This window comes from Alexandromys fortis, unplaced genomic scaffold (assembly GCF_014885135.2).
Source record: "Alexandromys fortis isolate MF-2015 unplaced genomic scaffold, M_Fortis_MF-2015_v1.1 scaffold_9, whole genome shotgun sequence".
Classification (NCBI taxonomy): domain Eukaryota; kingdom Metazoa; phylum Chordata; class Mammalia; order Rodentia; family Cricetidae; genus Alexandromys; species Alexandromys fortis.
In genome coordinates, this window is record NW_026067892.1 from 5775454 (window position 1) to 5787859 (window position 12406).

The window sequence follows — 12406 nt, forward strand, 5'->3', positions numbered from 1 at the left end:
ATTGCCTTCTGATGTTGGGAATGGAGAACGCAGAGCGTGATTTAGGGATGAAAGAGTGGTTGAGGAAGTCACAGTTGGCATCTTAGAAGCCAGTATGGTCCTTGTCACTCTCAAGAACCAGGCACGACACATGCCCACTGTGGGGTGGACATCTTTGGGTCCTAGAACCTCCTTGGTTGCAGGCTCAATTTGGGATTGATCCCTTGGGTTTGGGTTCTTCCTGTCTCCTCTGTTGTGTGACACATTTGGGGGTCTTGAAGCTGATGTTGCCCTCAGGTCCATTTTACTTCTATCTATCTATCTATCTCTATCTATCTATCTATCTATCTATCTATCTATCTATCTATCTATCTACCTACCTACCTACCTACCTACCTACCTACCTACCTACCTATCTATCTATCTGTCTGTCTGTTGGCTTTAGGTGCTGCAAATGTGAGGGTAGCAGTAAGGGACTTTTAGCAGGAGGGTTCTGAGACAGGTGTATGCTGGGTACTTAACTGGACTCAGGTCTAACAGGGGTCACCTGACTCTCTTTCCCAGGCTGCCTTTGTGGTTTAGGGTTTGGAGACAAGGCCTTATGCTTTGTGGGCGATCCTACCTTCAGACCGCAAATGCCATTATTCTGAGCGTTTGTCACTAGGTGTCCTGAGGAGGCTGGCTGACCCGCACGTGGAGCATCTCAGGGGGCCCAGTACATGCTTGGCTTCACGTTCTTAGCTGCAGCTGCCATGCAATCAGGTTGAGTGACGCAGAGTGCGGGGCGGGCCACCCAGGCTGCGCCTAGCCCTGAGATGTGGGGCAGGGCTGCCCGTCCTGCGCAGTTGCGCAGAGTGACGCTGGGGTGCGCGGCCTCTGAGCAGGTACCCGGCGCTGGTGAAGGGGCGCTGACCCGGCATCTGGAAAGGAAATGCGGGTTTAGTCGGGGGAAGGGAGTGCTGGTTGTAGGGGGTCAGGCGGAAGGCAGGGAGGTGCTACTCGGCACCGGCACTGGGAGGGAGTGTGAGGTGCGGGGGTGCGGGTTGCTGTGTCCTTTGAGTGTGGCTGAAGAAAGTGCAAAGATTGAATCTTGGACCTTGGTGCAGGCATGGACTGGAGTGCGGTCAGCTCTCTGATGCAGAAATTTCGGCTTGGGTGGGGGAAGGTTGTACCCTGGAATAGGGGTTGCGGTGTTGAGGGGCTGCAGGGTTTGTTCGGGCTCTGAAGCTAGTACACCGTGCAGGCTCAATGTCAGCTGGTGTGATCTGTGCCCACACCACGGTACAGCCCTCGGCTCATGCTCTGAACCCTCACAGGGGACTGGAGATTAGCTCCTGTGCCCTTTCCTGTGCTTCCAGGTTAGGATGCCCGAGGATGCCTGGGGAGCGAGCAGAGAACTAGCGGGAAGCCTGAAAGCCATAACGTTTACACTGAGCAAGGTAGGGAAGGTGTCATAGGTCCCAGGCACCAGCCAGGGCTCACAAGTTTCTCCCCGCCCCACGCAATAAAGTCTCTTATATTTTCTGATACATCTGTGCCCTGGGGTAGGTGGGATGCCCAGATACACTGTGGGTCCAGAGGTCCTGAGCTCAAATGCCAGTTTGGAAGATGTTCCCAGAGTCCGATTGCATTTGGCTACACATCCATTCCTAATGAGGGTTAGCTCAGCAGGAGCTGCACTCAATTGCTGTGGGGCTGTAGGGGAGGGTGTGCCACTGTCCCCCTCCACTTTTGAGCCTTTTCTGTCTCTACTAGTGACAAAATGGGGTGGGGTGTGGAGGGGATGGCAGATCAAGGGGCCAGAGCATCTGCCTGAAGCCAGCAACTGTAGCCACAGTTCAGCCTAAGAACCCCGAGGAAGAAGTGCTGACCAGCAAGTGGGCAGAGAAACAGCTTGGGGACCTGGTGTTGGAGAAGAGATGTTCAGCGCAGGGAGAGGCTGAAGTGTGGGGTTAGTTTTTGTCCCTTGGCAAACCCTTCTTTTATGCCAGCTGGAGCAGTGGAATATTGGGTGATTATCATCACAGGACATTAGGGGATACATCTCAGGAAGCACACAAGACTAAATACCTTTTTTTTTTTTTTTTAATTTTGAGATAGGGTTTCTCTGTGTAGTCCTGGCTGTCCTGGAACTAGATTTACAGACTAGGCTGGCCTTGAACTCAGAGACTGGCCTGCCTCTGCCTCCCAAGTGCTGGGATTAAAGGTGTGCACCACCACGGATCTCCCTGAGAAAAACTGGCAGCTTTTTGCAGCCTCAGCCAAGCAGAGCCAGGGAGGAAGGGTTTGCATCAACAGGCTGGCTGTCATTAACAGCTGACTTCTCAGGATGTAGCAGTATGGTACTTCCCAAAACCTACTTTGTGGGCAGCAAAGGCTTTTGTTTTCCTTTTGGAAAACGAAAGAAGCCAACTGAGCTCTGTAATCACGAGATGAAGAACCACAGGGCACACACCAGGGCGTGTGGTGGCCACAGGAAGTTGTCTTCCTTTACTGGTCCGGGCGCTCATTAGGGGAGCTGGTGAATGGTGGAGCTATGGAGACACCTGAGATTATTGCAGCCCTTAGGATAGGGCGCGGAGGGCCCTCAGCTGCATATGTGTTTGTAGACTGCCCAAAGCGCTAGAACTCTGGAAGTATGGAGAGACATCCAGCCTGACAGGGGGAAATAGATGAAGACCACAGAGGGAAAGAGGTGGGGTGTTCCTCTCAGAACTACAGCCTGCCCTTCCTCTTTCAGATGCATTTCAATAGCTCTCTCTCACCCCAGCCTCGCAAATGACAAAAGACTTCCCTGAAGACGTCCAGAAATCTCTCTCTCTCGGGGGTGAATCTAGAACTGTGAACGATGGAGTCCTTAGACCGGAGAAGAGCGGGTGCTGAGCAAGAGGAGGGCTTTGGGATGGAGGCCAGGAGGGCCACCGATCTGGGCATGGTCCCCAATCTCCGGCGGAGCAATAGCAGCCTTTCCAAGAGCAGGAGGCTTCTGTGCCCCTTCATTGAGAAGGTAGGCTTTCCGCTGGCTGATCTGTTACATCATGGGCCACAGAAGCAGCCCAACGGTCACCATTGCTTAGGTCACCCTGGGCTAGTCAAGGCAGGCAGTGACCATAGGGCAGGCTCATTTCTTACCTGGGTCTACCCACCTCAGGGCCTCCAACCCAGAAATGCCCTTTGGGAGAGGAGAGCCAGGGTAGGATACGACACCAGCCAGACTGCTTACTGAATACTGCCCAGCCACAGCCGTTTGAGAAATGGCCAGGCGGACGCTGAGGCCCTCACTTCTCTTTCTCAATTGTGCAATAACTCTAGTTCCTGTCTTTCTGCGGAGTCCGGGGGCATCACATCAGGTCCCAGGCCAGTGTCACCGAAAACCCTTGAGTAATCATGTTGAAAGTGCATTTGGTTTGTGCTCAAGCAGGCGGGAGGGTGGCTTCAAAACCAGGTCCCAGGTACCAGCCAGGTTTTCACCCCAGACGTTCTTCTCGTTATCATACAATTCCCGAGGAAAGCGAGCTGTAAAGTGCTGAGCACAAAGTATCCCCAAAAGAAAACGATTGCATAGTCTCCTCCCTGTCTCCTGAGCACACACCCAGAGCCCAAGCAAGGGTGCTTTTAAGTTTTAAGGTGGCTTCGGGTCCCTCAGTGGAAGCTGGTCGGGGAGCAGAGGGGTGTCTAAGGGAGGCCCAGGGGCTTTATGTCAGCATGCTCTTTGACTCCCAGCAAGAAAACCTCAGCTCGTGGATTCCTGAAAACATCAAGAAGAAGGAATGTGTGTATTTCGTGGAAAGTTCCAAGCTCTCTGACGCGGGGTAAGTGGCATGACTTGATGAAGGTCTCTGAGCCATTTCTCCTGGTACGGTGAGCATGGCTGATCAGACCCGCTTACGCGACCTCAGCCAGGGCCAGTAAAGGGGCATCTGGGGTTCATGCCAGGCTGAGAATCTCCCCCATCTCATCTCAGGAGACACTTGGGGGAACATGCCCAGTCCATCTGCTTCACATCCCCAAGAGTTCTTTGGGGCATGGAATGTGCTTTGCAAATAGGTTGGCCTAAAGCAGAGGGTGACCTGTACTGAGTCTTGCTACTGGCTGCACATTCAGATCAAGCCCGGCGGGCCAGGGCTCCATGACAACACGTCTTTGGAGCTTCTTGGTTTCCAAAGAGTCAGGGATCCAGGAACTGTAGGGACCTAGAGGCAGTCCACAGACCAAATGTCCTTAAAAGCCGCATCAGAGGGTCCTGCTGCCGCAGGGTCTCTGGGTCACCTTCTCTCCCATCACTTAGCCCACAGTGAGACTATGATCTCTGAGACCAGGATGGAGATGTTAGCAGTCGCTCCAAGCAGCTGGATATTGCTGTTCCCCAGGTGGGACTGCCTGCAGGTGGGGCCAGTCAGAGGGACTATGGAGCAAATGGGGGCCCAGCTCTGTTCCTAGGACTGCAGCACTCTTAGAAACTGCTCTCTGAGGTAGGGGTCCCTGAGATGGATCTGGGTGATGATCTATGTTGTAGCCCCCTTTAACCATCTACTCTTTTTCTTTTCCCGTGGAGACCACCTCACTCCTCAAGGCCAATGGCAGGTACCACCTCTGCAGTGTAGCCTCCCTGGATTATTCCACACCTGTAGAGGATGTAGCCCTCCTCCCCCTCTCCACTGCAGGCTCCACTGATAGCTGTGCTGTGTCTGGGGGCTTAGCACTCATCTCTCTGAGAGGTCGTTGCCTCTGAGTCCTGTGACCTCTCCGGGTGTGATCAGTGGGAACCCCAGGGCATGGAGGCTTTGGGGCCCATTCCCTGGCCTGGGTTCTCTTTAGGGAGGAGTCTCATCGCTTCTCGGTCATGATGGAATAGGTCCTGGAGGGAGAGGTCACCCCCCCACTGAAGCTCACAGCTTCAAACCAGGAACGCTACTGTACCCAGGGAGTAATCAGTTTCCAGTGAACTTCCCTGAAAAAATAACGGAGCAAAACTATGTCTGTCCTAAAAACCACACAGGCTTCTTTCCAGTCGTTCTGGAGGGAATGTGATGGCTCCTGGGGCTCCACACTGTTACAACAGGAGCATGACTATGTATTCTATGCAAATGTTATGACTCATGGGAGGGATTTCCGCATCTGCGGAGCCTAGAATCCATTCTCTATGGACACGGAGGGGCCAACACAGAAAGGGACCAGGGGCTCCATGTGGGAAGAACAGCCTTCTTCACGCCCCAGGGGGAGAGACACGGCACAGCTCTGTGTGCCTCCCACATGCTGGCTTTGCTCAGAAACTGGGTACTTAGCCCTGAGGCTAGGCGGGGCCTAGAGAGAAGTAAACGCTGCTTCAGTCAATGCGGTCTATGTGAGTTTGGGGGTCCCATGTGCTCACTGAGAGTTGAGAGCTCTACACGGTGGTGCTTAAAGTGGAGGGTCATGGCTGTGATAGATAGTACCTTCTCCAGTTGCCTATGCTGGGCTTCTGCCCTAGAAGCCAGAGAGATTCTGTCTTAGCTGCTGTCTGTTTCCATGAAGAGACACCATGATCAAGGAAACGTATTTTATAAAAGCATTTAATTGGGGCTTGTTTGCAGTTTCAGAGGGTAAGTGTGTGATCACCTTCTAGTAACCAATACTCAAATCTTCACATACATTTCCATTTGTCACTTGGAGAAAGTCATAGGAATGGAGTCATACACCTCCAGGTCTGTGTCACACACATGGCACCACACAGTGGGGCCTGTGCCCTTTGACGTGTAGCCTTTGGGCACCATTCATGTTTCCGCACCGACTCTTTGAATGTTGAGCAATTCTCTAATTGTATATATTTGAGGTGTGACTTTGTAGATAATAACCAGGTCCTAATTTTTGCTTGCTTGTTTTTGTTCTTTAATCCCATCTGTTTGTCTGTCTTTCTCTGTAGACCAGACTGGCCTACAGATCTATCTACCTGCCTTTGCCTTCCAAGTGCTGGTGCTTGGTATAGTCTTTGTTTTTCAGTGGGTGATGTGGGATTCCCCTCTGTGTGCTGTGATTACCATTAATGAATAAGGAAACTGCTTTAGACCTATAGCAGGGCAGAACTTAGCTGGGGGGGGAGGGGACCGACTAAACTGAATGCTGGGAGAAAGAAGGGCAGAGTCAGAGAGAAGCAATGGAGTTGCCGCCAGAGTCAGACTGTTGAAACTTTGCCTGTAAGCCACTGCCACATGGCGATACACAGAACAATAGAAATGGGTTAAATTAATATGTAGGAGCTAGGGCTGAGCATTCCCTGGCCTGAGCAGCCAGGAGCTAAAGAGCGGTCTCCTCCAATAAATGGGTATATTTAGACCACTTACATTTAATATAATTACTGCTGCTTTAGAGCTCAAACCCACTGTGTTTTTTTTGTTGTTGTTTGTTTGTTTTTATCTGTTTTCTTTCTGTTTCAGTTCAGCTTCTTTGTGACGGCTGTGGTTATCAAAGTTACATAAGAAAGTGTGTCACAATCCACAAGTGTTGGTAGGCTGAGCATTACGGTAGAGTGTAGAAACACCTCCTTTTACCCCTCCTGACTTACAATTGTCTAGAATTCCGTGTTTGACCCAGTTCAGCCATCAAACATCATTTTAAAACTCAAGAGAAATTAAATGTATTTACTCACATTTTCACTCTTTCTATTGTTTCATCCTCCCCGATGCTCAGAATGTCTTTGTCCTTTCACTTCCGTTTAGATAATTTCCTTTACAAGTTGTTTTTAAAAAGAGGGTCTCAAGTAGCCCAGGTTGGCCTTGAACTCCCTACATAGCTGAAGACGACCTTGAACTTGAACTAATCTTCTTGCCTCTAGCTCCACCTCCTGAATACTGGGGTCTCGGGGGTGCCTTTCAACATGCTAGGAAACTCCTGCCAACTGAGCTACACCCCCGCTCCCTTTAGCCATTCTTTGGACTTGTTCTGCTGTTGACAACTCTCCTTAGTGGTAGTTCAGCTAAGAGCATTCCTTGACTTCTTTATCCCCAGTGGGAAGTTTTGCAGACTATAGAATTCTGGGTTGTAGTTTTTTAATCTTTCAGCACTGAACCTCCTATTTTATGGCTTCCTTAGCTTCTGATAAAAAGCATGCTGTTTTTAACCTGGGTGTGGTGGCGTATGCTTTGAACCCCAGCACTTGGGAGGCAGAGGCAGGCGGATCTCTATGAGGCTGGAGAGATGGCTCAGCAGTGAAGAGCACTAGCTGCTCTTTCAAAGGACCAGGGTTCAATTCCCAGGACCTAAGTAGGGGCTCATCTCTTTTTCTATCTCCAGTTCCAGGGAATCTGATGCCTTCTTCTTGCCTATTTGGGCACCAGGCACACAGGCAGGCAAAATACTCATATGGATTAGAACAACAACAGAAACAAGAGGCTTGCGGGGGAGAGAAATTGGCTGGCACCATTGTAGCCTTACTACCGTCCAGCTTTTTTTCTCCTTTGGTTTTGGAAGTTTGATGAAGCATTTTTAACCTGCTTGCTGTAAAGTCCTCCCCAGATGACTCCCGCACCTGGCCCCTTCTGGTGGGAGTGTCTGGCGTGGCTGACTTGCTTGGCGCGACTAATGATTTTTCTGACTTTTGTGTTTTAGCTGGCCCTGACCCTGTCTGTGGGAGGGAGGGGCAGCATCTCATTATTGCCACGGGGGGGGGGGGGAAGTTCAAAGGCCAAGGCCACTCACTGGCTGTCCCGTTTGGTTCCTGGCTGATGCCATCTGCCTGGAGGGGGGGGCAAGGATGCCTCATACTCACTGCCCACATGGTCCCTTCGACACTCAGGCAGGGTGTCTTGTCCCTGCTGAGTGGGATGAGTGTCCTGGCTCTCCTCTGGGTCCCCCCATGTCCCTGTAGAGAGCCCCAGAGGCGTTTCATTCCCATGATCACCTTGCTGTCTTCACAGGAAGGTAGTGTGTGAATGTGGCTACACCCGTGAGCAGCACTTGGAGGCCGCCATCAAGCCTCACACCTGTCAGGGCAAGGAATGGGACCCCAAGAAGCATGTCCACGAGATGCCTACAGATGCCTTTGGCGACATCGTTTTCACAGGCCTGAGCCAGAAAGCGGGGAAGGTGGGTTCCACTGCACTCGTTCTTCACCATGTTGGTCCCTGTGACTGTAGCAAGTTTCCTGGAGGGTGGGGGGAGAGTGAGAGTAGGCATCCAGGTGCGTGGAACCCACTATCCACCGAGGAACGGCATGGGATGATTTGTACTCTTCAGGCAGACGAGAGGTCTGTAAGCAGAAGGAGAAGTACAGGATGTCCTAAGGGAGGTAAGGGCTCATTCTGAAGGGTCCATTGTCCGTCTGGGTCTAGGGGAAGGAGGAGAAGAACTCAGGACCTAGATCTGAATGGTGGCTTCTGAATGGTGGCGAGGGAAGGGAGGGGGCAGGGTGAAGCCCCGTGTGGGAAGTGGAGGCAGGAGCCCCTGCAGGTGGCTGTACCATGGGCAGGAGGTGACAAAGGTGCAGGAGGAGGTCCTGTCATCTGGTCTCAGGTCAGGAAGAGCGGTATGGAGAGGTCTCATCTCTAGCTCAAAGGTATGATAGGCAGAGCCATGGTGGGTTTGAAACCAGCTGATCCCCAGTCCAGGTTCCTAACCTGACAGCCTTCTGGCTCCAGCTGCTTCTCCAAGGGCAGTGACAGGGAGAGTCCCGAGCCAGGGACAGTTAGTGGTGGGGGACACCAGGGAGAGGGACACTTGTTTAGAATAATAAGGTATCCTGACCTCGGTGAACCCCTCCCTGAGTCTGTGTGTGTCCCCCTGGGTTACTTTCTTGTCCCATGACAAAGGCAGTTTCTGGAGGAAGGATTTATTCTGGCTTACGGTGTGAAGAGATGCAGTCCATTATGGTGGAGTTCCAGGTGCTTGAAGCCATGGGGTGGGGATTGCTGATTGCATGTTGGTGGACCAAGAGACACACACACACACAGATCAGAGATGAGGAGGAAAGCCGAGCTATCTTCACCAAATCTTGCTCCCCAGCGACCAGCAATCCACTTCCCCCAGACAGACGCCACCTCCTAAAGGTTCCACAGCATCTCCTTCCTCCAACTAGAGATCAGATGTTCAAACACATATGCCTGCGGAGGAACGTTTCATATTTAAACTATAGCACCCACAGTGTGGATCTTTAGCCCCTTTCCTTCAGGATGTCATGTGGTTTACAGTCCAAAGGGAAAGACCATGAGAGGATGGTACTGGATACCGGCTCAGCCCTGTGAGAACAGCCGCAGTGAGGGCTGGCAGGAAGCAGCCACTGTGGTTTCAATTAGATTCTTTGTTGTTATGCTGTGTCCTGTCTGCTCTGGAGGTTCCAAATGTCCCTTTGGATTTCACATTGTCCATCATCCTGCTCATGGTCCCTCAGGTGGATTCTAGTCAAACTACATCTCCTTAGACAGTTGATTTAACTAGAGTGGAAAAGTCCACGGTGGGATGAGAGCTACAGTGCTTGTCTGACATACATGGGTCTCTGGATTCCATCCCCAGTGCATGTACACACACACACATGCACACGTGCACACACACAATGTACTCATACACACATACATATATGCAAACACAAACACACATGCATACATGTGTGTATATGCATACACATATGCACACACATATACATGCATGCACACATGCAAACACACACATGCATGCACATATATATGCATGCACATACACAAATATGTGTATATGCATACATACTCATGCATACAAGCAAATACATATGCATGCAGGCAAACATGCACACACACATGTACAAGTGCACTCATGCAAACACACAAAGTCCATCATGATCTTAGGGTGTTCTGGAGTGTGAAGCCAGGGGCCTGCCACCTTCCATTCCCCCACCCTACCCAGGGGCAGACAGTGTGTACACAGAGCAGGCCAAACCCAAGAAAGTCAGTAGCAGGTCAGGGGACAGCATAGGGCAGCCAATACCGGGAGTGTGAGGAGAACAGGAAGCAGATGGGGTGGAGGTCAAACCACATGGAGGAGCCAGTACAGGGAGTAACAAAGGAGGGTGTTTGTGGGGGGTGGTCTGAGCTGCTCCCTAAGCAGAGAGGATGAGGAAAGAGGAAGTATGGGAGAGGGAGCTAGCTGGACCTAGGGGTTTTGTAAAGAATAGTCTAGATTTACCTAGGGAGCCTCTGTACTTGGGCCTCTCTTCTGGGCCTCAGCTCCTCTTTCTTCTTTCAACCTATGTCTTGACTATACACTGCTGACTACTTTTCTTCCTGGGTGTGAACTCAAGGTGTCCAGCCCCAGACTGAGCAGGCAGGGCACAGGTGACCTCACTCTGTGTTGAGTGTGAAGGTTGAAGCCATTTTCTCAGGGTTCCTTCACTGTCTCACTATCCCCTATGGGGTTCACTTTCTGTCCCCTGAGTGGTTCCCTTGCCCAGCAGGATGCCCTCACGGTCCCCTGCAGGGTGTCCTTGTGCCTTGTAAGGTTCCCTTGCTGTGTCTCCTGCAAGGTGTTCTCACCAGCCCGTGATTCCCCTGCAGTACGTCCGGGTCTCCCAGGACACGCCCTCCAGTGTCATCTACCAACTCATGACCCAGCACTGGGGCCTGGATGTCCCTAACCTCCTCATCTCGGTGACTGGTGGAGCCAAGAACTTTAACATGAAGCTGAGGCTGAAGAGCATCTTCCGGAGAGGCCTGGTCAAGGTGGCCCAAACCACAGGTGAGAGAGCTGAGGCCCAGCCCAGGCCATGAGTATAGCTCAGGATGAAGGCTGAAGGAGAGTTTTGGGGATCAATGTTATGGGTACTGGGAAACTCTTGGGGATAGCTGAGTTCACACCCCGATTTGGGTCAGATTCCTTGGGTCCCTCATCTACAGGCAGCCCTTCCCTTGATGCCCAGCTGCCTCTCAGCTCACACTACTCATTTCCCTGACGTTTATAGTCGCATAGCCACTGCCATGTGCTAATGGGCTAGATTAAAAAAAAAAAAGATTTTGTTTTACTTAGTGCCTGTGTATCTGCATGTCCGTGTCTGTGTCCGTGTCCGTGTGTGTGTGTGTGTGTGTGTGTGTGTGTGTGTGTGTGACTGTTTCATGTGCTCAGATGCCTGTGGAAGACTGACAATAACATTGGATCCCCTGGAGCTGGAGTTAGTTATAGGTGGTTGTGAGCCTCCTGACATGGGTTCTAAGATCAGAACTTAGGTACTCATAACTACTACTGTCTCTCCAGACCCTAGATTTGATTTTATTTTAATGTCCACATCACACGTGTCTTTGAGGCACTCATTTCAGAGGTCTGGCCAGCACTGTGCAGTGAGCTCACCACCCAGACAACAGCAGATGGATCATGGAGCAGCAATGAGAGCTCTGCCCACATGCCCTTTCTTTAGGGCTCAGGCAGGACCAGCAGACCCCACTTGTTGCTTGCTGCCCTATAGGTAGAACCAATTCACTCGGCCCTGGCATTCTTACCCTGACCAGCATGCAATGCACCCCTGAGGGTAGGGGAGACAGCAACAGAAAGAATGTCCCCTGTAGGGGCCACCGAAAGCCACGTGGCTTTAGGCGTATAGTCGTCTGTTAGGAGTAGGGCCAAGGAATGGGGAACAGGGAATCATCTACCATTCTCGGGTCTCAGACACTGAGAGGAAGGTGTAAAGCGGCAGGTCCTATGTGCTCCTCAGCCTGGGATAGAGAGAAGGCAGAGGGGAAGGAGGGTCCTGCAGAGAGAAGATGGGGGTCTTTCCTATTGTCATCTTTGCAATGTGGGGAGCTCAGGTCTCAGAAAGGCATCAGGAAGATAGTGTCACAGTACAATATCTCCTCCTTAATTGCGCTTTAGAAACCTATCAGTGTGTCAGAAGCACAGTGGGACTCTGGGTGTCACTACTGGCTTGACAAGAGGCGTATTGGAGCCTAGAGGCATGGCCTGTCTCTTTCCCCAGGGGCCTGGATCATCACTGGAGGGTCCCACACGGGTGTGATGAAGCAGGTGGGTGAGGCGGTCCGGGACTTCAGACTGAGCAGCAGTTGCAAAGAAGGAGAAGTCATCACCATTGGAGTAGCCACATGGGGCACCATCCACAACCGAGAGGGGCTGGTCCACCCCACGGTGAGTAACCAGTCCAGAGTGAGCCTGGGTCAGAGGAGGAAGGCTGGGAGCAGAGGGAGAGGAGCCCAACTCTCTACAAAGACTGCAGGGAGCTTGCTGGGTGTCAGTGTGAGTGTCGGGGAGACCTGGTGCTGCAGGGCACGGGTCTGACTTAGGTAATGTAATACCTCAGACACAGTGAGCAGGGTGGGTGGCTAACATGGACAGCCATAAGATCACAGGAAGGATCCACATGCTGGTTATTACCAGGTCGGGGTACATCTCAAGAGTCGCTTGGATAAGAAATGGGCTTCAAGGAAAGGGAGTGACCGACTAGGACCACAGTCAAGCAAGCATGGGGGTTAGATTGAGCCAG

General features: G+C 51.7%; 1 protein-coding gene across 4 annotated transcripts in view; it reads left to right on the forward strand.

The window, feature by feature from the left end:
• Nucleotides 1–12406, forward strand: part of Trpm2 (transient receptor potential cation channel subfamily M member 2) — a 58154-nt gene that overhangs the window by 12194 nt on the left and 33554 nt on the right. For 2 of the 4 annotated variants that reach the window (XM_050144070.1, XM_050144060.1), the window contains exons 2-4: nt 7872–8040; nt 10476–10656; nt 11885–12051. In XM_050144070.1, coding sequence (XP_050000027.1) covers nt 7981–8040; nt 10476–10656; nt 11885–12051 — 408 coding nt within the window. In that variant the 5' untranslated portion in view covers nt 7872–7980. Of the gene's footprint in view, nt 1–916; nt 1419–2719; nt 2987–3702; nt 3792–7871; nt 8041–10475; nt 10657–11884; nt 12052–12406 lie in introns of those variants that run through there. The other 2 variants (XM_050144050.1, XM_050144041.1) reach the window with 2 other exon arrangements.